Source organism: Notamacropus eugenii, chromosome 2 (genome assembly GCF_028372415.1).
Source record: "Notamacropus eugenii isolate mMacEug1 chromosome 2, mMacEug1.pri_v2, whole genome shotgun sequence".
Lineage (NCBI taxonomy): Eukaryota > Metazoa > Chordata > Mammalia > Diprotodontia > Macropodidae > Notamacropus > Notamacropus eugenii.
Genome location: NC_092873.1, coordinates 265,890,983 through 265,917,947, shown reverse-complemented (window position 1 = coordinate 265,917,947; position 26,965 = coordinate 265,890,983). Strand labels below are relative to the sequence as shown.

At 37.6% G+C, this 26,965-nt stretch overlaps 2 protein-coding genes across 4 annotated transcripts in view; one reads left to right on the top strand and one right to left on the bottom strand.

The window, feature by feature from the left end:
• The window catches only part of WDR27 (WD repeat domain 27), a 249,969-nt gene that overhangs the window by 96,048 nt on the left and 126,956 nt on the right, over window positions 1-26,965 (top strand). For both annotated transcript variants that reach the window (XM_072643936.1, XM_072643935.1), the window contains exon 23: window positions 1,805-1,907. In XM_072643936.1, the coding sequence (XP_072500037.1) occupies window positions 1,805-1,907 (103 nt within the window). The remainder of the gene's footprint in view (window positions 1-1,804; window positions 1,908-26,965) is intronic.
• Window positions 882-26,430, bottom strand: LOC140527189 (large ribosomal subunit protein eL39-like). 2 transcript variants are annotated; one of them, XM_072643937.1, is made up of 2 exons: window positions 26,333-26,430; window positions 882-1,214 (listed from the first exon to the last, which is right to left on the bottom strand). In XM_072643937.1, exons 1-2 carry the CDS (start codon window positions 26,351-26,353, stop codon window positions 909-911), a joined length of 327 nt encoding a protein of 108 aa, XP_072500038.1. In that variant the 5' UTR covers window positions 26,354-26,430; the 3' UTR covers window positions 882-908. The 2 variants fall into 2 exon arrangements, with proteins under 2 accessions (XP_072500038.1, XP_072500039.1); XM_072643938.1 differs by lacking the exon at window positions 26,333-26,430 and adding an exon at window positions 15,095-15,183.

Sequence of the window (26,965 nt, the reverse complement as noted above, 5' to 3'; positions counted from 1 at the left end):
TTTCCCCCCTTTCTTACTTTGCATTTAAGTTCCAGTATTTAAGTTTATGATATGTTTTTGTTTCTTTTTTCCATTCTATATTTGTGTTCTGGCCTTTGAGTCTAAAATAAAATTTAAAAAAAAAGAAAGATTCCCTATTGTACTTCCTGTTATCCCCAAAATATCTTGATGTTTCAAAAACAAAGTTAAATTGATTTCACTGGAATGTTTTTTTTTGTTTGTTTTTTGTAGAAGCCCTTTATTAACAGAATTGCATCTTCAGAAAACTGTGAAGCCATCCACCTGAACCAGGTCTAGTTCCTAAACAAAGGTTGGGCTTTCCCGAACATGCAAATAGTCGACAACTTTGAAGTTGCCAACACTTAAATAACCACCTCCCAACAAGTAACAAAGATGGCTTATTATATGAAATAAACAGGGGGTCAGCAGGTTACTTCTCTGACTGTGAGTTTGATAAATGAGCACAGTCAGCTGTGCATAGTCTGCCTGAGACAGCTCCTGATTAGCAGCACTGGGGGCTTGCAAATCTTAGATCCCCACAACAAGCCTGTGAGGTAGGTGCTTCCTCATAACTCCTTAGACACAAAACAAAGCACAGAGAGGTTATTGTGACAGCTTTTTCAAGGCAGGGCTTGAGCTTGGTTCTTCTTAATGGGATTAACTTGTTTCATTATGATCTCTACCTCTTAAGCACAACCTCAAACATACAAATCCTACACAGAGAGGCAGATAACAGTAATCCAAACTATATTACAACACATGGTACCCAAACGAATGGATGCAAGTCATGAAAACATTTAGGGGCAAGACAAATTTAACAGTTTGTTGGGGTTGGGTTTTTTTTGGGGGAATATCTGCATTTTGACAGACTGCTTCTGAAATGGGAGGGTAGTAGTGGTATTTATTTCTTATTGGAAGTAATGAAGTGGCTGAGTGATTAATGGATGAATAGGTGGATGATGGATGATGGATGCATGGGTGGAACCATGGCAAGGTGGGGGAGGTGGTCTTGGTGTAGAATGTCTTTCATTGAGCTTGGTCCTTCTCCAGTGTCTCCTTTTTGAGTTGTACCTGATCTTATTACCAGTTTTCATTCGAATCCATTGAGGGATGGGACAATTCTGATTCTGTTTCTTGGCCAGGAACCTCTTGATTCTAAATGTTTTATGAGATGACATAATGATGAGATGATAGGCGAGCTTCCACCGTGATGGCTGGATGGGCGAAAAAGGGATTAGAATGTTTTAAGTAAAATAAATGCTATATGACAGTTCTGTGACTATGACTGTTTTGTGAAACAAAACTAATGATAGTTCATATTTCATTTTAATGTAGCAAGTCTAGAAATGTTGTTCAGTTGTTTCAGTCATATCTGACTTTTTGTGACTCCATTTGTGGCTTTTTTGACAAAGATACTGGAATGCTCTACCATTTCCTTCTTCAACACATTTTACAGATGAGGAAACTGAGACAAACAGCATTAAGTGACTGGCCCAGAGTCACACAGCTTGAGGCCAGATTTAAACTCAGGAAGATGAGTCTTCCTGATTCCAGGTCCAATGCTCTATACGTTGCGCCACCTAGCCACCAGAAAACTTTATCTTATTTAAAAAAAATCTTTAGGGCCACATATTCCTAATCATTTGTACTGTCAAAAAGTTCTTCTTTCTCTGCAGGAATGGAAAGCAGATGCTTAGTTTCTTTCTTTACTCATAACTTTATTAAACTTTATGACTGTTATTAAATTTAAATGATTAAAATTTATTATGAACTTTATTTTCAGTGTTTCTGTTTCCCTTTGTAGATGTGAACGTCGGTTTGAAGGACATCTTAACCGCTGCCATCCCTGTGCAATTTCCATAAGCCCTTGTGGGCGATACATAGCCTGTGGATCAGAGGACAAACATGTATGTACTACAATGAAATGTTATTTAAACTTGAAATTTTTAGGTGGATAAAGTGTTGTTTGGGACTAAATTGTAGGAAAGCAATTGGGAAAAATAATTTTCCACTTTGAATATTGACTGTGAATATGAGGCTGTTTCATAGATACATAGGTTTGTTTTTGCTTTAAACCAGACCTTTGATTTCCTTGACACAGGGAGCTCTAAGTAAGGGAACTGATCTGCTGCCAATACACTCTTTGTCTCTCTAGTTATCTGGATACACTGCAAGGCTCAAAGATTTGGTAAAGATGACATAGCCAGTGTGGCTAGAGGTGAGATTTGAACCCAGGGCTTCTTGCCTCTGAGGCCAGCTTTCTATGCCCTATACATAAAGTATTAGAGTATTTTAATATCAGTCAAGAAAATTCCATATTTTCTATTTCTATGAAGTATAATACAAATTTGATCCATATTCCATCTTCTCTGAGGCTTTGCCCCATTTTTACTGAGTCCTTTCCCTTTGCCTAAAAACATACTGATGTTTCTTCCATGCTAAGAACAACAACTAAAACAAATTCCCATGACTGCCACTTTACTGTACTGTCATTATGTCTTTCCTCCCTTTAACTATTGCTGCCATCTTGTAGGGAGGGGAGTCAGCTGCATGGGTGCTTCTGCCAGTTCACTTATCACCATCATCCACTCCTTGAGACAATGCACTCTGACTTCTATACTGGCCATGCTACTGGAAATATTCTTTCCAAGATCATGAAAAGCGACCTTTTCATTTCATTCATTATCTCAGTCTTCAGCCTCTTTGACCTTTCTGCACTGGACAGTGAACTTTTTGACTCTCTTTCCCCTTGGCTTTTACTTTTTTTTCTTCCAGTTTCTCCTCTTACTTATGTCCCCAAATATCCATGCTGTTGCTATTTATCACCAACTTCACTTTTGGAACATCTCTCAAATATGTCTTCTCTCCCCTGACACCACCACTGCGATTGAAAGCCCTCATCACCTCCAGCTTGGACTATTACAAAAGCCCTCTGGTGGATCTGCCTGCTACAGTTCTCTCCCTACTCCAGTCTATCTCCCATTCAGCCACTAATCATGGCATGATTTTTCAGCCCTGATCATGTCGCTCCTCTATTCAATAAACTCCAGAGACTCCCTGTTGCCTCTAGGAGCAAATACAAAATCCTCTTTGACATCCAAAGCCCTTCATGACCTACTTTCCCCCCTTCTACTTTTCTAGTCTTCTTATACCTTACCCCTGGCAAGATCCTCAGTGATTCATCTGGCATGTCTGCAACCAAAGCTTATACTATGATCTCTTTGTAGATGACTCCTAAATCAACCTACCTGGTCTCCATCTCTCCTTAACAGTTCTAGTCTTTCCTTCATAACCACTGTTTTGTGTCTGAACTCTAAAACACATGCCCTTAGGATGATGGGGGCAGTCTCAGCACCAGCAGCATATCAGAAATGCAAGGGAAGTTATCCCAGAAAGTCATAATAGACTCATAAATGGTACTAACTCCCAACATGGTACCTCAGACACCTGTGAAAGTGACATCCATAGATGTGCTCTTTTCCATAGCTCTTTTTTTTGCAAGGTGAATAAATTGGAGAAAAGATACGAAGACTCCTCAAGACCAGTTTTCTTGCTTTCTGAACCATTCAGACTATCAAAAGCACAAAACTGACTAATTAAATTTACCAGACCCAGCAGGCCTTTCTTCATCCTTTATTATGCCCAGTTATTCTGCCCCTGCATGTCACAGGGGGGTGACTTGGCAGTAATTGCCATTGTATTGAAAAACTTAGAATCAGTCCTGACCCAAAGTAGACTATTAACTGTTCCCCAGTCATGTCCTAAACTACCCTGCCTCTCTGATCATCCCTGTGGATTTCTGGCCTTGAGTGGAATTCTTTCAGATATGTGCCTGCTGCAGTCCTCCTTTAAGAACCAGCTCAGCTTCCACCTCATCTGTGAAGTCTTCCTTGACCTCTACAACTAAAACTTTTCTCCTTATTCAAATATTCTTACTACATATTGCCTGAGTTTCCTTTTCAGTCCTATAACCTTCTACCATACGTCATAGTTATTTGTTTACATATCATAGCTTCTGAATTAGATTGTCAGCTCCTAATTTACAGGGTCATTATGAGGACCAAATGAGATGATAAGTTAAGTGCTTTATTCCTTAAAGCACTACAATAATAGTGATTACTCTTATTATTTTTATAGTAAACTATTACTTAAACTTCCAATAACCACTTTCTGAATTGCTATTACATCTACTAAATGCCTTTCATGCTATGAGTCCAATCTCCATTAACATTCATTTTGAATTGTCAGTATATCCTTCTTATTATACATTATAGTACAGGTTATTTTCTTTATAAATTTACCAAAATAGCTGACAATTTATGATACATATTTTAAAATGTATTACATACACTTGCACAAAAATTTCCCACAGAAAACCTATTCTGATGCTCTGTCATTATGTGTTGACCCTTTTCATTCATCATTATTCTGTTCGATTCGATTCTGTTCTGTCTAATTATCTCTCTATCTGTCTAACTATCTGTCTGTCTGTCTGTCTCTCTACCTTTCTATCTTTAAATTCTGCTTCACTAAAACAGAAACCTGTTCTGCCTGGTCCCAGAATGAAAAAGTAGGGACACTGGGTGAAATTTGGAAAGAAGCAAATAGTTTGTTTGCTGTTGGGGAGAAACTCCTGAATGTTAAAGCTATCCACAAGAGCAATATTGGCTGCCTCTGAAAGTAGTCATTTGTTTAGTCAATAAATGTTTATTAAATGCCTGCTATGTACCATGCACTGTACTAAGTGATGGGGATACAAATATGTAAGAGATAGTCTTTTCTCTTAAGGAGTGAGAAGACAACATACAAAAGGAGACTGAAAATCTAGGGGTTGGGGGTGGATGGAGAAATTTGGAAAAGTCCAGAGGTTTCCTTTTTGTGGGAGGTCTTTAAGCAAGTGCCATCTGAACCCTTGTCTGGTACGCCACAGGAGAGATCTTTTTTAGGTAAAGGTTGGACTATACTGCTTCTTCTTGCTCTGAAATTCTGTGAAACCCTTGAAAGTCCCAGAAACTTCACAACAAAAAGAGAATTACTAGTTTACAGTATAATCGCTGTATCTTTATGATTCAGAGGTGAAAATATTTCTATCAATTTAAATAAAAATTTAAAATCTAAAGTATTGAAAATAAAAATTCTAGGAAGCATGTTTCAAACTGAGCTGTAGTCAATCAGTTGATGGACATAGTTGAACTCCTGTAGCAATCTGATACCTGAAGACTGCTGCAAGTGATTTCAGTGCCAGGGGACTGCCCTAGATTGCATAGGTTTACTAACTTCCTGCAGGTGTCTGCCTACAGCCAGGGAGAAGGTAGGCAGCCAAAAACGATCTCACTCTCTGGATGGATATCAGGCTTTAAATTTAAATATTTCTTTCATATTAATGCAATCTTAATCATTCTCATCACACAATTTCTGTATCCAAGTGAGCATTTGTTTTGTAGATATGGAAACAGAATTGAGATGAGAATTCAGATAAATTTTGATTGATTAGTCCATGATGCCATGTTTCCTCTTAGTGACAGGTTCATTTAATTTAGCAAATATTTATGAACTGTCTACTCTTGTTACAAGTGATATAAGGAAGAAAGGCAAGGAAGAGGTCCTACGAATAGCCTACAGTCGAATTGGAATAAAGACATATTATGAAAGATCTAGAAAGCAATTTCTAGGCAATATATAAGGAAATCCTTGATAGTGTGACATAATATATTCAAGGTTTGGGGAATTTAAAATAGGAAAGAGTACTGTAGGATGATTTTGTCAAGGAAGTCTTCATGGAGGTAGTAAGTCTTGGACTGAACCTTGAAAGAAGTGTGGTATTTTGATTTATTATCCTTTTGGCCTTGATTTTTTCACTTGGAAAATGGGAGGGGAGTGACCTAGATAATTTCTGATATTTCTTTGAGTTCTAAAATTATTTGACACAATATCTATTTGAGAGAAGTGTGAAAGTATTTTAGAACAAAGTAAGAAACATTCCCAATTCACATATTCATTCTACCAGACAGCTTGGTAGCATGGTAGGTAGAAAGCTGAATTTAGAGAGGGAGAGACATGAGATCAAATCCTGCCTCAAAGATACAACTAACTGTGATTCTGGGAAAGTCACCTAACCTCTCTTGGCCTCATTTTTCTTGTTTATAAAATGAGGAAGATAATGACTCTTACCTCTGAGTGTCATGAGGGATCAGATGATACATGTAAAGAAACTTGCAAACCTTAAAACCATTATGTAAGTGCTATATATAATTGTTATTAACTTTACTAATAGAACAGCTTCTTTGCCTAAAGCATTTTATATCTAGTGATGGGGAAATACAAAATAACATAAGGTACAGCTCCTGCCCTCCAAAGGCTTATAATTGAATGGCACACTTGCATACAAATAATGTGAAAGTCACACAACTGAACTTGATCTGTCCTCAAATTTTCTTAGAATATGTTTGCTTTTCTTCTTTGCTCATTACCCTTTTTCCTTGACTCATAATCCTTTTATACTTGAGGCATCCCTCCTATTTTATTTTAAGCTCTTTGAGCTGTCTCTTACAGATACAGTGCTGGTTTTCATCTTTGTATCCTTAAAATTTATTACCTTATGACTACCATAAGTAGGATCTGAAGAACTTCAAGAAGCAAGTTCTAGGGAGCTGGCTGAAACGCATAAAATTTAAGAAAAACCCAGACCAAAAATACGAAATCTTTGCTCAGGGTTACATAGCTAGTACATGTCAGAGGTGGGATTTGAATTTAGGTCTTCCTGATTACACGTCAAGAACTAAATCTACTACCTTATTCTGCCTCTCTTGTATGTGGCATGTACTTAATAAAGGCATTGGATGAATTGGATGAGTGGAATGCACAAAATACAATAGGTGTTAAGAACAGTGTGGTGATCAGTGATGGTGTCACAGAGCAGAAGTTGTTGGCATATGACTTGAGCCTCTGAGGAGGGCTACTATATAGACAGAGATGGTGAGGAAGAATGACGTTCCAGACAGAGAATATAAAACACAAACGTACATGCTGAGGGGTCTAAAAGACATTTATTAAGTGCCTATCTGGGAACAAAAGTCCTACCTTGATATTTAATTATGAGGTAGAGGTGACTCTGACTCCTTGGAGGTTTTCCTAAAAGAGGGTAATCTGGTTGATTTTACCAAGTCGGAGAAACTTTGAATATTGTCCCGGGAATAGACTATGTCTGCTGCTTGAATGAGGAGCAACTTAAGTCCGGAAAAGGAGATTTATCATCAGAAGGGTTTTTGATCGTGGTAATACATTCTGGTTTTACTTAATGAATGTTTCCATGACCCAGAAGCAGATCACAAGTCACCTGTGCCTTATTACTCTGTGTATTTCTTGTCAGCATTCTTCTATACATCCTTCAGAGAATAGCTTCCTAATGAGGTGGAGGCTTTCCTTGGGAACTTTTTAAATTTCCCAGGTACCAGATCAGCACTTAGGGAACTGGGAATTAAAGAGCAGAGGACAGTGTAGAGTGAAATAGAAGACTGTTGGGTAGAGGTTGGAAGAAGGTGTAATCAGAGTAAAGTTTATAAAAGTACTGAGAGATGAGGGGACTGGAGGTCTTGAAGAGGGCAAAGGTTGTAGGATAGGGAAAGGTGGAAGGTTTGGAGCTTAATGTCAGATAAGTGACTATTAAATTTTCTAATTAATGAAATGGAATGCTTATGGACAATGGCAAGGTTGGTGTGTGATGATGCCTCAGATCTCTCACCACTGCAGTCTGCCATCAACATTCTTTTCCTAAAGTGTGAATCTAGCCTTCCCCCTCCCCCCCTTTCCCAAACTTCCCTGTTTCTATTAGGGACATCACCACCCTCCAGGTATGCATCTTTAGAGTCTATCTTTGATTCTTCACATTCTACCCCATTCCCACCCCTTCCAATTATTTCCCAGTTCTTATTAATTCCATGTGCACATCATTTTCCCCATCTTCCTCTTCTTTCCATTCACACAGCCATCCCCCTACTTTAGAATCTCTTTTTTGAGGCAACAACCCCATCATTGGTCTCCTTTCCTCAAATATCTCCCCTCTTCCATCCATCCTGCACACAGAAGGCAAAGTGTTTTAGAAGACTAAAGGGCAGATTGGACCATCTCTCTACTATACTCCAAAAACTCCAGTAGCTTCTTGCCATGTCTAGAATAAAATATAAGCCCCTTTATTTTCCAGTTCCAACTCTTCACAGTTTACTTTCAACAAATATTTCTTGGCTTAATACATATTGTGTTCCAGCCAAACCAGTCTCCATGCCTCAGCACAGGCTAAATCCTATATCTGGAATGCAATCTTTCTTTACCTCTGCCTCCTAGAAATCCTGGCTTCCTTGAAAAGTCAAACTAAATGCTGTCTCATTCATGAGGCTTTTCCAGTGCACTCTTTGAAGTACTTTGTAATTAATTCATATGTTGTTGTTATTCAGTCATTCAGTTATGTTCTCCTCTTTGTGACCCCATGGACCATAGCATGCCAATACTGTCCAGGAAATTTTCTTGGCAACGATACTGGAGTGATTTGCCATTTCCTTCTCCAGTAGCAAACAGAGGTTAAGCAACTTGCTCAGAATAACACAGAGTAAGTGGCTGAATTTGAACTCAGGTCTTCCTGACTTCAGGCCCAGCACTCTATCCACTGAGCCACCTAACTTATATTTACATATATTTAGCACTTATTCATTGGTGTTGTTTTTTTCCGCTAATAAACATAAACTCCTTGAGGCAGGGGACAGTCTTTAGCACAGTGTAGGCACTTAATACATGTTGATTCATGAATCAGTTTGGGTGACCCTTTACATCAGTTAAATTTTTGCAGTAAATGATAGTTCATGGTCAACTCTTTTAGCCTCCTTATATTTCCCACAAAGCAGATCAAAATACAAACTTGACTCTCTTTTAATCAGCCCTTCAGTGAAAGTGTTAGAATATTGCAAAAGGAAGCAAGAATGTTAAGGCTCACCCACTTTTTAGGCCATGTATAAAATTAGTTATCCTGTTGACAAACTACAGGTGAGACATTTCTGGCCAGATCAGGAAGTTGCTAACAGTGCTGTGGAAACTAAAGTGCGAACACGTTGACATTCTCACCATAAATGACACCAGAAGAAGTAAACAACCCACAGCTCAGTGGGAACAGAGTAAAATAGGGGAACTGGTAGAGTTGGTTTCATCACTCACCCAAAGGCAACAAGGAATATAATTGCATGGGATGGTTGGTCTTTTTGGTTTAGTGTTGATGATGAATGTAAATAGACCACCCTGAAGATGATTGCAGTTTATGTGCAAACATCTGTTACAGAGGATGAAGAAAGAAAAACATTTTGTGAAAAATTTGATGGGACTCCTCCAAAACAAGGGAACATATACCTTGGTAATAAATGCCTTTGTTCTGAGTGTTGGCTCAAGGATAAAGGAAAATATGCCAGAAAATGAGGTTTAGGATTAAGAAATGAAAGAGGCCAAAAGATTGTACATTATCCAGAAGCTTCACATTTGTGTATTGTTTCTTCAAAAAGGTAACTGGAAGATTTAGAAAGTATTGAGGACCATACAACATCACACAAAATAGAAATTGATGGTATCTTGACAGACTGGAAACAGAGCAGCAGTGTGGCATATTGGAAAAGGCACTGGCTTTGAAGTCAGAAGATCTGGGTTCAAGTCTCACTTCTGTTGCTTAGTACCTGTGTGACCTTGGGCAAGTCACTTAAATTGTGTGCTTTCTCCATTTCCTTGTCTATAAAATGAGGAGATTGGGGGGAGTCAAGCATTTATGTGGTACCTACTATGTACTGTGCTAAGTGCTTTACAAATATGATTTCATTTAATCCTCACAAGTTTGCAAGGCAGGTGCTAATATACTCATTTTACAGATGAGAAAACTAAGGCAAGTGGAGGCTAAATGACTTGCCCACAGTCACAGAGTTAGTAAATACATGAGGTCAGATTTGAACTCAGGTCTTTCTGACATTAGGCCCGTGCTCTATCCACTGCATCACCTAGCTTTTGTAGTAGGAGGCTTCTAAGAACCATTTTAATCCTACGATTATCAATCAATAAGCGTTTAAACACCTGCTATGTGCTAGGCACTTGCTACACACTAGGGATTCAAAGCCAAATGCAATGTTTCTGTTTTCAAGTTGCCTGTGTTCTGTTGGAGAAGACAACGTATACATATGTGTATACATATGTACTATGTACATAATTTTAATAATATCTATCCATCTAGCTAACACAAGGTAATTTTTGATACTAGTGGCTGGGAGTGGGGTTGGGGATCGGAAAAGAGGTCATGTGGAAAGGTCACGCTTGAGCCAAATCTTTGAAGAAAAGAGCAATTCCAAGAGACAGAGATGAGGAGGAATACCATTCCCATAATGAGAGACAATAGCCAGCGCCAAGGGACGGAGATGGAAGATGGGTTCCACAGAGTGAAGACTGTCTTGGTTGGACCATAGTGCCTGTCAAGGAAGCCTATCTGACTTGGGGTGAAAAAATTTCTTTTAACGTGTATTAAATCCCTGCTTGTGACTCTACCCTTTCCTTCGAACGCGCAGGAGCTGTGTAGGGGCTGAGGTAACAAGGCTCTGCTCCTAAGGTGATCCTAGGTTGATTTACAAATAAAGCCAGAGGCAAGGGCAAAATGCTAGGTGCCATTTTTGTCCTATCTTTTCCAGCCCACAAATTGTTCTCCTTGACAGTGAAAACCAAAGCAAAATAAGAGTTTAGGAGCTATAAATTTTCTCTGTTGTTATCAGTAAGATGTCTTTACCAAGAGTTTAGCATGCAGAAAACATTTTGCTGAGTTCTGGGTTTGCAAACAGATAAACCAGACAACAGCTCCCTCTCTCAGCAAGCTCACTCACATTCAATCATGGGAGACAACATGGAGAGGAGGTTTCTTCAGTAAGGCAGATGGAAAGGCCCACTGTTTGTTAGGGTACAGTGACAGGGCTGATGGCAGTGCTGCCACGCCTTTGCTGTCATTTCCATGGATGAAATCGTATCTGTTGCTTATGTTGAACTATTTCACAATGCCAGAGACTTTGGTGGTGAGCACTTTCTGTTCTGGATCATCAATAACTATGGCAGCTGAGAAGGTGCGCGTTGTAGCTCCCACAAAGTCAATTGCCAAGAGTCTTCACAAGGACTAATCCCTGGACTTTGGCTATGGAACAAGGCTTGGTTGAAAGCAGGGCTGGTGGTCTGGGGTTGGGAGGGTCACTCTAAGATTCAAGTAGTGATGCTACTCCTTTGAAACCTCATTTGCTCTCTCGTATAGGATTTAAAAAATACTCATCTCTTTCTACTTTCTGGCAAACTGGTCTATAGACTGTCTGCTTGGACTTGGCTAAAGAATGGGGGTGAGGGCAAAGGAATCTAGGCTGCTGGTTGAGAAAGTTGAGATGATTGACTATATGGGTCTGATGGGGAGGGAAGGTTATTATGGCAAGGAGGTAACTAACTGTTTGAAGTGGCTGGGGTTAAGATCTTGAAGGTCGCTGGGAGCATATTGAGTTAGATAGGGGGAGTGCAAAGGGAGGAATGTAAGAGGGATTTTTGATTCAAACTTGAGAGTAATAAATTTAAAATTTTGTAGGCAGAAGAGTGTCTTGTGACGGCAAATGTATTTCTATCAGTGAGTAGATGGTATGTTTAATGGCTCCATTCTCCTCTCTATTACTTTCTACTCATCCTTTGTGACCAAGTTAAATCCCAGGGCTCCAGAAAGCCTTCCACAGCCACTTTGTTCCCCAGTGATTTCTCCCTCTAAACTTGTAGAGTTCATTTTCAGTACTATTCATAAATAGATGATAGATATAGTGACTATGTATAACTGTAGACAAAGAATTTATTAAGCACTTACTATGTACCAGGCACTTTTTAGGTTTTTTTAATCTCTCCAAACCTTAATTACAAAATTACTGAAAATAAACAACTATCAAATCTTTCCTACTTTGGTAAAGTGGGAAGCATGTGATTTGCAAATGCACTACAGTGTTTTGTATACTGATAGAGCAAATTCTTTGCAGAAATGCTGGCTAGTTTTTCGACATTTTGTTGAGTAATCCTTTGTACTCTGTTAGAGAACTGTAAGCTCTAATTTTGTTTTAAAAAAATAAGACTTCTCTTTGCCAGTTTGTTACCCCATGGGAATCCTGAGTAAAAACATATGCCAAGCAGTACACAGAGCATATACAAGGCATGAGTGTTGTCTTGAAGGAGCCTTTTCAAATATTACTTATTTTTTAATAAGAGTATTGTTTTAAACTAATACTTGAGCTTGTACAATGAAAATTATATAAATAGATCTATATTCAGCCTCAGTCTTCTGAGCTACAGTCTTGAATCACTAACTGCCTGCTGGACATTTTCAACAATGTCATATAGGTATCTAATTCAACATGTCTCAACCAGAGGTCGCTATGCTTTTTTTCTCCACCTCTCTTGGGAACTTCCCCATTTTTCCCTAGGGCACCACCATCACCCATGTTCTCATCCTCAGAATCATCTTTTGAGTCCTTACTTGCTCTCACCCTTGTACCCTATATCCAATCAGTTAGTAAAGTTTTAACTCTACATTATCTCATCCATTGATCCATCCATTGATCCATACATCAACAAGCATTTAGTAAGTATCTACATTGTACTGGGTGTTGTGCTAGGTTTAAGGGAATATGAAAACAAAGGGGAGATAATCTATTCCCTCAGGAAGCTGGCAATCTATCTGGATAAAACAATACATATATACATACATATATATATATATATATATATATATATATATATATATATATATATATATATATATATATATATATATATATATATACACACACAGACTATATGGAAACTACATACAAGGTAATTTATGGGAGAAGGGAGATAGTAGTAGTTTTATGGGATCATAAAAGGTTTCATGTAGAAAGTGGTACTTGAAGCTGAATCTTGAAGGGAATTAGGAACTCTAAGAAGGAGAGGCAAAGAGGGACAGCATGCCAGGCAAGGAGAAAGCTAATGTGAAGAAATAGAGACAGGAAATGGAATGCCATTTCCATATATATACAAGGGCAATTTGATTGGATCATGTGGTTTGTGAGGGAAATGATATGTAGTAAGACTGCTTCAAAGGCCAGGCAAAGAAATTTATATTTTGTTCTAAGTTAAAAGGAGTTTATTGAATAGGGGAGTGACATGGACAAACCTACAGGTTAGGAAAATCACTTTGGCAGGAGGATGTGGAGTGGGCAGTGGAGTGGAGGTGGGGAGACTCGAGTCAGGTAGAGACTAGTGCAGTAGTGTAGGAGAGAGGCAATGAAATCGTGGACTCAAGTGGTTGCTTTGTAAGTAGGAAGACTTAATGTGTGAGAGGTGTTGTGAAGGTAGAAGTGACAAGATTTGGCAACTGATTTGAAATATACAGGAAAAGATTCTTAATTTTGTCTGATTTGTGAATAAAGATACAAAGGAAGTTCCCATGTCAACTGAATCAGTACTTTCCTTATAAAAATAGTTTCACATACAGTATAAAAAAAATTGGTTTTGGCTGGAATCTCTAGGTAATCATATGCACATGTGGATTTTGAGTATTTAAAAGAATGTACTGAAGGTTTCTAGCTTTTATTTTATTGTACCTTCACTTCTAAGTATTCTGGTTCATTTCTTTAGTCAGATCCATAATTTTTAGCATGATTGATAGTTGGACCATTAACGTCTGCATATACTAATTAATGTATATACTATCTATAATACTAGAATTTTTCTTAATATGAATATTTTGTTGCTGTTAACTTGTTTCAGTCATATCTGACTCTTAATGACCCTATTTGGAGTTTTCTTGGCAAAGATACTGGAGTAGTTTACCATTTCTTTCACCAGTTTATTTTACAGAGTAGGAAACTAAGGCCAACTGGGTTAAGGGACTTACCTAAGTTAACACAACTACAAAGTGTTTGAGGTCAGATCTGAACTCACAAAGATGAGTCTTTTTGACCCCAGGTCCTGCAGTCTATCCATCATACCACTTAGCTGCCCCTGTATGAATGTTTAACGGTGAGTATTGTAGTAGTTTAGGTGACACGAAAAGGGTAGAATGCTCTCTGTAGCATCCAAATGCTATCTATGCTGCTATCTATGGAAGTCAAGTCTTTGTTTTTTTTTTAATGTAGACTTTGATAATTCTTGAGGAAAAGGTTCAAAAGAGCTTCACTTACTGGTTCAAGCGTTCTAGGAACCTTGTAATGTATTTTTTTGTTGTTGTTGTTTGAAAAGCATTTACAGAGTTTCGAAATTCCTTCCTTAAAGAAATCTTTATAACTGGGCTAACTTTGTTCATTGGTATACTAGATTACTGCTCATCTGGTATGTTTTGAGAGCTCCCCAAAGTTCTTTCTGCTATCCACATATTTACTCTAATGTTCTGTCATTGAATTTGGATACCTGCTGTTAGAATGACTACTTTCAGTCAAGTATTATCTCCAGAAGGTTTACCCTATCTCTTATTCCCTATTCATTCAAAAAGCATTTATTAGACCCATTAATGTGCTAAGAATTAGACATATACAACAAAAGGCAAAAATAATGGTCCTGGTCCTTAAAAAGCTCACCTTCCAAAGGGGAAGACAACAAGAAAATACATTAAATATATAAAATCTATGCAATGTAAATAGAAGGTAATAGTAGAAAGAAGGCATGAGCAGTATGAGCTGGGGTAGGAAGAACAGGGAATGGCCTCTCACAGCTCAGAGAACTGAGTCTTTGAGAAAGCCATGGAAGTCAAAAGGCAGATGTGAAGAATGAGAGCTTTCCAGCTCGTAAAAATACATGATATTGGAACGTGCAGCGTCATGGGTAAAAAGCAGCAAGCAAGCCAACATAGCTGAATTGTAGACTACGTGGAGGACAGTAAAGTGGAAGACAGAAAAGATAAGAAGAGACCTGTGAGGGGCTTTAAAAGTCAAACGGAGAGGATATTATAATTGATCTCAGAGGTAACAGAAAACCACTGGAGGGGTGGGGTGGGGTCGGGTGGGGTGAGATGGGGTGACATGACGAGACGACATGGTCAGACCTGTGATTTAGGAAGCTCACTCTCAGCTGAGTAAAGGATGGACTGGAATGGGGATAGCCAAGGCAAGGAGACTTAACCTTCAGGATATTGCATAGTTATGGTGTGAAGTGATGAGGGCCTGGTATCAGGTGTACTAATGATGTCATAAAAGTAGAAATGATGAGACTTGGCAATCAGTTGTCTATGTGGGAGGAGGGAGGAGCTCAGGATGATGTGGTTTTGAACTTGGGTGACTATGACTGTGGTGGCATTTTTGACAGTAAAGAGAAAGTTCAAAAGAGAGGAGAGTCTGGGGTAAAGACAGTGAGTTCTGTTACAGATACGTTGAATTTGAGATGTCTAAGGGATGTTAAGTTCAAGATATGAGTCACTTAGCTGCTCTGGGCTTCAGTTTCTTCATTTACAAAATGAGTAGGTTGGTGTTCTCTACATGATTACTAAAGTTCCTTCCAGCTTCAAGTCCTATAATCTCATGATCCTATGAGTTACAGCTTAATTATATATTTAAATATTTTAGATACTGGGATTTCTTTCATGTGGCTACTTCTTCCATCAACAAAAATTGCAACTCTTATTTGACTTAGTAAGTCTTTAAGAACTGCTGTGCCTGAAAAATTAATCACTTTGCAGCCAAGGGTGGTTATGAGACTCCCCCAATTTATGAGTCTCTCTTCATATGATAGATATGCAGTCTATTACCTGTCTAAGTTTAAGCCTTGGAGTATCTGGGAGAGCTTATATCCTGAGGTCACAGGAGAAGAACTTTAGTGAAGGAAATATACCTTGGTATATACTAATTGGCAGATTGATTAGTATTCATTTAGCAGAGAGCAAAGATCTGAGGGAATGTTACACAGGTTGGACTGGTTTTAATTAAAGGAAGTAGCATAAAAGAAAAAGCAATAGGCAGGCATCAATATGGTGCTACAGTTGAGTTTTCTAGACAGCATCAGGGAGCTGGATTCTGAGTAAGCAGAGATGTAGCGGAAAGGAGTGAAGTGCTAAATGGGGAGATGCTGAAAACATCACCATTCCACCCCCTCTCTACCAGTCTGCATGGGCATGCAGGGAAAGAAAGGACAAGCCATTCCATCTCATTGTCCTCCTGCTACCAGTTGCTTGCCTGAGCGTGCCCCAGTCTGGATGCTACCCCCTCTCTTTCCATCTCTGCTCTTTTGCCTAATATCCTAATACATCTTGAGGCCAAACTCATAAGGGTATTGATAACCTACCTGAACTTTTTCCTCAGTGATTAAAAGACTAACCCTTTTATAACTTCCCCATCCCAGTGATTCTGAAACCCCAGTTAATATTCAAATGACATCGTTGTGTGTCACCCTCTGTCCTCTCTCTTGTTCCCATCCTCCTTTTCCTCTGAGGTTCACTCAATCTCTTTATTATCCCATCAAGACTCTGGTACCTGTTATCTACTAAACTCCAGGGTATTCTTTCTTTCCCCTCTAAATTCAATGCTTTGCTCTTGGAGTTTCTATCTCCTCTCTAACTCCTGGCCTTATGCGAGGCAGGGCTTCAACATACATATTAATTCTCCCTCAAATACTCTAACATTCTAGTCTCTCAGTACGCTCATTTCTTTTGACCTGCTCCTCCATCCCTCCATAGCCCACACAAAGCAATCTTCAATCCCACTCACCACAGTGCCTTTTCCCAACCTTTTCATCCTACCTCATACCCACTATTACTCTTCCTTTTCTCACCCTCTTAGCTGAGATACTGGTTCCATATTTCAATGAAAAAAATTCAGGGCTTTCATCAAGAACTTCCTCTCTTCCCCTCCTTTTCATCTCGTATCACTTCGATGCCTTCCACTGCTGTCTCTTCCACCCCTCTCACATGAAGAGATGGTCCTTCTACTTGCCAAGGCAAGTCTTTGTACATAACAATGATCCCATTCCATCCCTTCTTCCCTAGAAGAATGTTTTTCTATCATCTTTACTTTCTCACTAATTTTCAAATTCTCTCTGTCTACTAGTACTTTCTTTATTGCCTATGGCCATACTTATGGCTTTGCCTCTAGTCTCGAAAAAAACCTTCCCTTTATCCATCCCAGTTAACTGTCACCCAATATTTCTCTTCCTTTTTGTAACTAAACTCCTTAAGAAAGTCTTCTACAATAGGTGCTTCTCATTCTCATCTTAAATCTTTGTAGTCTGGCTTCCAACTTCATCATCCAAGTAATACTGCTCTCTCCAAAGTTATCAATGATCTCTTAATTGCCAGATCTAATGACCTTTTTTTCCAGTCCTCTTCCTTCAAATATACCCTTAAGATAAGGGACCAGGTTATGAAGGATTTTTAAGGCCAAAAAGAAGATTTTATATTTGATCTTTGGTGTAATAGGGAACCACTGTGGTTTACTGGATGGGGGGAGGGGAAATGACATGACTTGCACTTTAGGAAGATCTCTGACATTTGTGGCTAGGCTAGAGTGAGAGGAAACAAGTCAAGGAGATGACCCAGAAAGCTCTTGCTGCAGGCCAGTCCCCACCCTTCCCCTCCCTGCTCCCACAGATTCTCTTGCATCAAGTGATATTGGTCTTCTTGCTATTTGATGCACAGGACACTCCATCTCCAGAATCTATACCTTTTTAATAGCTGTCTCCTATACCTGGAATTCTCTCCCTCCTCATCTGTCTGCGAGCTTCCTGCCTCCCTTCAAGCGTCAGTGAAAACCACACCTTCTGTAAGAAGCCTTTCCTAATTTCCTCAATAGTAGTGCCTCCCCACTGCTGGTCACCTCTAATTCCTCCAATGTACATTTTGTTTGTGTATAGTAGTTTGCACGTTGTTTCCCTCATTAGCTTACGAGTGTCTTGGGAGAAGATATGGTTTTTTGCCTTTCTTTGAATATTCCTAGAACTTAACAAATATCTGGTGCATAGCAGGTGCTTAATAAATGCTTATTGACTAATAACTTAATAAACTGAACCTTTTATTTGCCAGCCATGGCTCCATTTCATACCTGCACTTGACCTCCCATAGGAGAGACTACCATAAGACAAATGTGACTCATGTATCTGAAGAAACTCTGAAGAATGTCTGCTTAAGCTAACTTCTAAGGAATATAATTGTAGAAAATAATGATTTAAATTTAGGTATGAACAAGTGTTTTTATGGATTCTAATTCCCTCTCATCAAACTTGCCATGTAAATTTTGAACCCTCATTTTTTTAGAGATGTTGAAAACAAATTAAAAAGGATCTAGTGATTCATCTGATATAATGGATCAAATGAAAAACAGAAATAGAATTTGTGAAGTGTGCCTTTTGGTTTAAAAGCATAGCTTAAACATTCTCTGCCTTTATCAATAAATGTTAAAAATGAAAGAGAATTTATGTGGTATCAATTGAAATGCAAAGGACAAAGGGAACTAAAAGAATGGGAGCTTCATGTCATCCATGTTCCAGATGCCTTATTCAATTTTATATGCTTGTTTAAAAGCCTTTTCATGGGTACAATGTGTGATGTCAAAGCTAAACTTTTGCATTCGCTACTCTCTAATTTATAGAAATACAACTACAACTTGATCCAGATTCATGCTGTGTAACTGTTTCGGAGAACTGTTCTGCAGAATTTTCAGATGTTCTTAGCTAGGAGACTTTACATGGGGAACAGAGCTGTGGTTTATCTTGGGAGCCAAATGACACATATGCCAATTGGTGGTCAGACTCAGAGGAGAGTTAGCCAGGTCACCCCTTAACTGGCATGCAGGGACTACTTGCTACATTTTACCTCACTGTAAGGCTCAGTAAAAACAAAAAAGGAAGTATCAGACAAATTTTTCACAAGTTGACTGAATACTGAATGATGCAGGATTAGATAAGTGTGTTGAAAGGAAGGGAAAAGCTGAATAAGCTGAATAAGATGTTTAAATTAAACATAACTCAGTTCCCAGTTTTTCTTAGGGATGACTATTTTTTTGTAGAAACCCTTACCCAAAGACCCAGGTGGTTCTTAAGTACCTGCAGTACTGGATGACTACAAGTCAATCAGGCATCTGAGGGCAGGGCACAGTAAAAGAGAAGTCTTTTGGAATCATGATCATTGCACTTGGAATTATGTTGGCATCATCTGCCAGTGAAACTGGTCATCTTGGGAAGATGGCATTGCTTGTTCCTTGGAGCAATTATCTAGAGCAGTTATTTTTGGTTAAAGCAGTCACCTGTTCTTCTACAGAAGTGTGATAAAATAACCCAGGAACTATTATTGACATAACAACATTCAGATTTCCCCTAGGTAGAGATGAGAGTGATACCTCTTAAGCATTTTACTGTGCCCTCTTTCTGAACCTATTAGATAACGGAGAAGTTACCTTGTCATCTTTTAGCCCTACTCTAAACTATAGAAAAGCATGTTCAGACCCACTATAGATTTCCCAACAATCCAGCTCATGTACAGATACATGCTTTAATGACTTCTACCAGGATGTGTTGAAATAAGCCGATCATTTGGAAGAATTCTCAGTGGACATCTATGTATACTTTGGAATCAAGTAAAAATGAACTGTCAAAAGAAAGGCTGTTTTGATATAAAGAGCTATAGAAACTAACATGAGTTCACAAACCTCAGAATAAATTAGGCTGGCCTTTTAATAATCAGAATGTGGCTAAATAGAAAATGAAAGGTGGTATGGTCTGGTGGAAAGAATGCTGGCTCTGGAGTGAGAGGACCTACGTTCAGATCCCATCTATGATGCTTCCTATGTGAATGCCCGAGGGCATGAACCACAGCTTTCTCATCTGTAAAATCAGGGAACAGCCTCTAAGATTCCTCCCAACTCTTTATATAATCCTGCAAATGAAAATATACAACATAATAGCACTTTTTTCTATTTCATATTTATTTTATTGATATCTTTTGTATTGATTTAGTCTTCATTTACAAATATATTCTCCCCTTTCTGCTACCCAGAGAGCCATCTTTTATAATGAAGGGAAAAAAAAGAGAATAATTCAGCAAAACTAACATACATTCACTGAGTGTAACATAGTCCCTTACCTGGTCAGAAACAAAGGCAGGTTCAGTAGCTATTTTTCATCCCAGTTATACCCACTGAGATAGGACACAACATCTGGGGTATTAGTATGGGTTGGAAGGTATTTGTAGGATGATTGCATTTTTACTCAGGTTCCTTAAAATATTCTGCTGGATAGGCTATCAATGTTAACTACCATTGCAATAGGAATAATAACTGACATTTGAAGGTCATTTTAAACTTTGTAAAGCACTTGTAAAAGTGCCATTTGAAAGTTGAGAACAACAGATCTTTAGCTTTTGCAGGAGATGGTGTAGGGTAATGTTGGGCTAGAAGGAATTGGCTAAGAGGCAGAAGACTTGTTTGGGTCCTGGCTCTGCCATGTACTAGCTTTATGCCTTTGGAAACCTCTCTGGGCCTCAGTTTCCTCATCAGTATAGAAGGGAGAGTGACACTTGCACTACTTGCCTTACAGGGCTGTGGGGAGGATCAAATAAATTAATGTATGTGTAAAGTACAATATAAATGCAAGCTGTTTTATTAGCAATAATTTTAGTTTATACAAACTGATCATTTCTAACATTTCAAAATATAAAACTGGGGGCCAGTAACTGGGGTTATAGGGAAGACATTTTTATCTCATCACTGGATATATGGCAGCCATGGCTAGGGCTTTTATTATTTTACATCATTGAGTTTTACTAGGTATAGGAACCTAATGAAAACACATGCAAAGGGAGAGGCTCATGGTACAATTTCAGACACTCTCAAATTCTTATATTTTCAACTTCTCCTTTTATTTCCTTATTGTTAGAATGGAAAGAAAAGCAAATTGCTTTAATGGTTAGTTCAGTCAAGATCTTTTGTTGTATTATGAATGTTTGTAAAGAGGTGTGAAGAAAAATGGGCATGGCTTACCATGTCTGTGGAAGTAGAAATGACTCCTGCTTGTCCATTTTGTCTACTATTATTCTTTTTGTACCAGAAAAAAGGTGGAGGTTAATATTATAAAAGTGTGTGGGCAGTGATGGGGAATCTAGACCAATGGTAGTAATCTCTGTTGGCTGAATAACCCAGACATCAGTTACATATTTATTAGAGTTTCCTGTTTCTTATCTCAGTGCTTCCTTTTGGAAGTTAGGAATGGTAGTTTGGAAACCAATCTCCAAAATTTTATCTTAAACAAAATTACTTCATCAAGTCATGAAAATCATTTTCTCCTGAGATTATGGTTTTTTTTTTGTCATGGTCAAAGGTTTAATGTTGGGAAGATAAATGTGCACAATAGAAATGTATGGAATCAGTTATTCCTTCATGTGTAAGGATCAGAGACATTTTCAAAAAGCTGACTTTTTATTTTCATTTATCTTCCCATTCCTTCTATGAGGATAATTGGTTAAAAGGGAAATGAAGGACACATGTAGAGAGCTATAGCAGAAGAAAACATCTTCCAGATTCAGGGATATGGTTCAACAATAAAATAGTGGTAATGAAGCACTTTAGCTCTCTTTCCAAAGCATTTCTCCTTTTTAGTAGGGCATTCAGTCCCTTAGAATTTTTATGAAAACATTTTTGAACAGTAAAGCATTATTCCAGCATCCTTGTGGTTTGTGCCACATCACATCCATTGCCTAAAAAAATATTGCTTCCCTTTTTTCTCACTCTTTTCTTCAGTTGTACTGTATTTAGTTAGTGAGTAAGGTTTCTTTTATGTAGGTTGAAATTATGTTTGTGTCCTTTGATAATTTATATTTTTAAGTGATGACACTGAGGCAGAAAGAGCTTGATGTAGAAAAATACTGTATCTGGACTCATGACAATTGATTTATGTTCCATTTCAACCTCTTAGAAGACACTGGTTTAGATAGGTAGATACATATTTAGTCAAAACAAGGAAGGTTCCCAACATATTACCTGGACTCTGTGATAAATTTATAGGAGGACAAGGAGAAGAGTCATACAGGTTGGGCTGACATAGATGGGTGATCCCATCATGAGAGAGGACATCCTAACATATCCCAGATTTATTTGAATTTTCTATTATTTATTTTAAAATAAAATTTAAAAGTATAATTAAAAAATTATGATAATCTTTTTAGTTGTATGTATTTTTCAAAATTTTGTAATTGTTCTTCCTTCTTGCTTTCCTTGCTCCTCCCTCCTCCTTCCTCCTTCCTTCCTTCCTTCCTTCTTCCTTCCTTCCTTTCCTTCTTTCCTTCCTTTTCTTCCTTTCCTTCCTTCCTTCCTTTCCTTCCTTCCTTCCTTTCCTTCCTTTCCTTCCTTTCATCTTTCTCTTGCTTCTCTTCATTTGATATACGTTTTATTTCCACACATATAATCCCATCTTTTCCATGCAACAGAGAATAATAATGAGATAAAAAAGCAGTTTACTAAAACCAACACATACATTAACAGATATATAATGTCCTCCCCTTCTCATCGCCATCTCAAACTAGTCTTTTCCAAATTTTCCTACTGTCACTTCCATAAAATTCAATGAAATTGTAATATTGGATCTCTGAGGATTAACAAAGAAAAAGTCTGATAGCGTATTCAATTCTCTGTACCTACAGTCTACCTCTCCAAAGAAGATGGGGAGGTAAATGTTTTCATTTCTTCTTCAGGAGCAAAACTTGTCAGTATAAATTCAGAGCATTCAGAGCTTTTTGTTGTTTATTTGCATTGTTGCAGTCATTATGCTGTTTTCTTGCTTCCATTTACTTCGTTATTCATCAGTTTGAGTATTCCCATACTTTTCTGTGTTCTTCACATTCATCATTTCTTATGGCACAATAAAATGTTCTATTATTTTATATATAACAACTTGTTTGGGCATTTCCTAATTGGATGGATATTAAGCTGGAAAACAGATAAATTAATATGAAATGCTCTCATTATTTTTTCTATACCTCCTTTGTATTTTCTTCAAACCTGAGGGAGATTTATCCCCTTGGTGCCCACATATCTTTTTTTAAACCATGCAATTAATATATTCAACATTGTAAAGCAAGTTCTACTTCAAAAGTAGACAACATATTTATAAAATTAAAAATCTATCTCCATGCCAATCTGCAAAGAGGCAGGATAGTAATTTAAGTCAGGTTTCTTATAGTCAGATAGCAGGAAAAATTTTATTTTGGGAAACTTCAATTTCATTCCTATTTACTTTTTTTTTCTGCATGAAGCTAATCTCATGTTAAATTCTTTAGGTGAACACTAACTAAACTGAATTCTATGCCACATAATAAGGGAAAGGTTATATGAGAAAATGCCAATGCTAGGAATTTTTTCCTTCAAAAATACTAAATATGAAGTTATGTGTATACCAAGAATATGTATTATGTTCTAGAGTATTTTGGTCTCTTTTTTGTTCAAAAGTTTTTACAATAAGGATATTTCATGTCCTCAGATTAGAATTTATGCATGTCATCAATACGTTTCAATGCCCAAAGTGTTCAATGGCTGAAGTTTAGGAAATATTGCTGTAGCTATTTCTTTGAAGAGTACCAGTAGGGAGGTGGACTAGTTGACTGCTTAGAGTGTCCTCCCCTTCTCATCACCACCTCAGATTAGTTTTTTCCAAATTTTCCTACTGTCACTTCCATGAGATTCAATGAAATTGTGATATTGGATCTCTGAGGATTTTGTTATGAGGAAACCTAGGACACAGGATGTGTGGACAGGATTACCCAGACTATAGCTTTTTTACCGTTTGATCTAGGACTGACCTTTTGGTAAGGATTCAAATCAAGGAGAAATACATTAAACAACAATATATGATTATTTGTGTATATACATGTGTAATAAATGCATAATAAGTGAGTTGAATAAATACTAGCTGTCTGAAGTTGTCCATGAAAATATAAATTTGTCTTGAAACTTTCCCTGTATGGTGTTAGTTTTTTTAAATTGAGAATTATATGAATTAAAATTTCAAAATGTAAGAACATGACATCTTTTATAATATGACCTGTCTTTTACCAATGTACAAGAGTAGATAGTAATTGTATCTTTTACATTAAGATCCAAGTTTTGATAGAAAATACATACTTAGACTGCATGGCACTATATAAATATTATTCTTTTCTGCCTTCTCTAAGTGATGTCAAACATTTGGTTGAAAGAAAAAAAATAGTCAACATTAGAGATGACTGTGATAAGGAGATAAATGACCTAAATTCAAGTTTCTTGTTAATAGCCAGTTATTTTACAGTGTATTGATGCAGTTGTATTGACAAGGTGTGTTTGCATCCTTTCCCAAATTGTCATGTACTTGAGGCACCTCATCTGTTCCCAGGGATATCATTCTATGTACTGTATGAAAGTATAATAGTTGATATTAATAATGAAAAAATGAATCATCAAGAAAAGGTTAAAATATGTTCAAGCCACTCTTTTTTTTTTTTTACAGCAAGAACATGATGTTTTAGATATTTTCTGAGGAAATGGATATAATAAAATCTTTTGGCACTTTAAAGTTCAACTTCTGGTATTTGGAAATTAATGTATTCAGAACCCTGCTTTCTGGGATCATAACAAATAAAAGCATGATGAGAATCATGCTTGAAATTTGCATAAATCTCTGAACCATTTAAAGAGCTTATTAGCTTTTAGTTATGGAATAAGTTTGTGAAATGAAAATATTGGGCAAATGGTTTTTAGAATCTTTTGAAGTTCAGCATTAAAATTTTATTTGATGGCCATTTGTTGAGTTTGTAATTAAACAAAACTATTTTGTAGGAGCGGGTGTGTGTGTGTGTGTGTGTGTGTGTGTGTGTGTGTGTGTGTGCCTAAATGTGTCTTAATGCTAGTATGGAGCCCTTTGTTAATTTATAAGGGTCAGTACTAAGAGAGAAAATATTCATTACATTTTGACCTTAACTATATTAGTAAATGGCTAATTCCCCTACTCCAGGAAGAATTTTGGTTTTAGTCTTTTTTTAAAATATCACCTTAATGGAAGCAAGCAAGAGTGTTTCTTATATGAATATTATAAATCTATATTTTTAAACACTTTCTAATTTTTATACTTTAAAGTTTTCTTTATAAAGTTCCATGAAATATAACAGAAATCTTTGCTAATGTGGTGATATTTTTAAGCTAAATATGTTTGTGTAGTTAGTGCCCAGGATCCTCTCACATGTAGGTCCCAGAAGGTTAGGTTGGATTTGAAGCATTCTGTGGGTCTGGACCTACTAAAGTATTTATTAGAATAATCAGAAAAATGAATTAGTCTTTTGCTTTTAATGATTAGTTAGGATTAGATTTAAAAGGCATTTAATAATTAATGTGTACTATTAATCAAATAGCATAGCAAATTAAATAAGAAAATATGTTCCACAGGGGCACATTCTCACAAAGGTTGACATGTTACCAATGGGAGGACTGTACTCATGCAGAGATCACATATGATCAAGGAGTATGAAGAGACATATGGGAACATGTTTTAGCTTGGTCACATTCATAGAGGGCATGCATATGGCCAGTCAACTCACATGTTGGATATTTTAGAGCCTTTGATGTACTCTGGTCATGTCATTACTCTACTTTGTGAAGATTACTGCTGAATATTGCATATCTGCTGTATTTTACATCATATTTTCTGGGTACTTCTAATTATTTGTAGCTTTGGTATTCTCCAAGTTGCTCTTTGCTGCCCTTGGCTGCTTTTCAGCTATTCCACCTTTTCAGACCATCCTTAGGTCATTGCTACTATCTGCTGAAGTGCAACTGTTGGGAAGCTTTTCCTTGTCAAGGGAGGGGCAAGTTCTTCTCTATAGCCCCAGTTCATAGCACAAGGGATACTTAGTGCTAGCCAGACTTAGCATACTTAGCCAGAGAGCTATCAGAATACCTAAGGTTTTCCTTTTGATTGTATTTTTAAAGATAAATGATTTATTAAAAGGTATTATCTATCTATCTACCTGTTTATTATGAAAACTATCCAAAGCTTCTATCCTTATTCCAAAAGAAACCTTCCTTGAAACAAACAGGCCAAAAAACCCCCAACACATTACTTATGTCTGACAACATATACTTCATTGCGAGTGTAAATAGCAATTGTTTTCTATTCTGACTGGAAGCTCTGAAGTTCTTCCGTACCCAGATTGTTATCTTTGGGATAATAAATTAGGCCATTTTTTACCTCAATCCTTACCCAGACCTTAGTCATTGAATGGGCATGGCCCAGACAAACTGAGACCAGGGAAAGACCTTAAGTTAAAAAGACCAAGATCACCTACTTCGTTGTGGGCCATCACCATGCATCTTGACCTTGGTCTTCTGTTGGAGTCTGATGTCTGCACGACAGAGTGAGACTTGTGACTTTGCCCAGTTCTGCCTCACTCCAATCCAAGTCATGCACAGGTCATCGTGCTCATCCGGTCATTGGTCCTCTTCAAGAACAAAGGAAGAGCAACAGAAACAACAGCCCCATCTCACCCTTAGAGTGACCTCCCTCTCTGCTGGGAGGCAGGGTGTCACGCTTCCACCATCGATTCTGGGAAGACAACATTTTTCAATTCAGTGATCAGATTTCTAACATCTTTCTGTGTTTTTCCTTTCCTTGATTGTAGTCATAAATTTGTCTCTGGCTTCCATTCACTTCATTATTCAAACACATCTTTCCGGGTTTCACTGATTTCTTCATGTTCGCCATTTATAAGAGCACAATTACACTCCATTACATCCATGTTCTCCGATTTGCTCTGTGACTCCGTAATCTCTGGGCAACTACTTTGTTTCTTGTTTCTTTGCTGTCATAAAAAGTGCTACTATAATGATTTTTCTATTTTTAGTTTCTTTTCCGGACTTTGGCCTTCTTGGAATATAATCTGTTATATCAAAGGGTATGCATACTCTCATGGTTTTTCTAG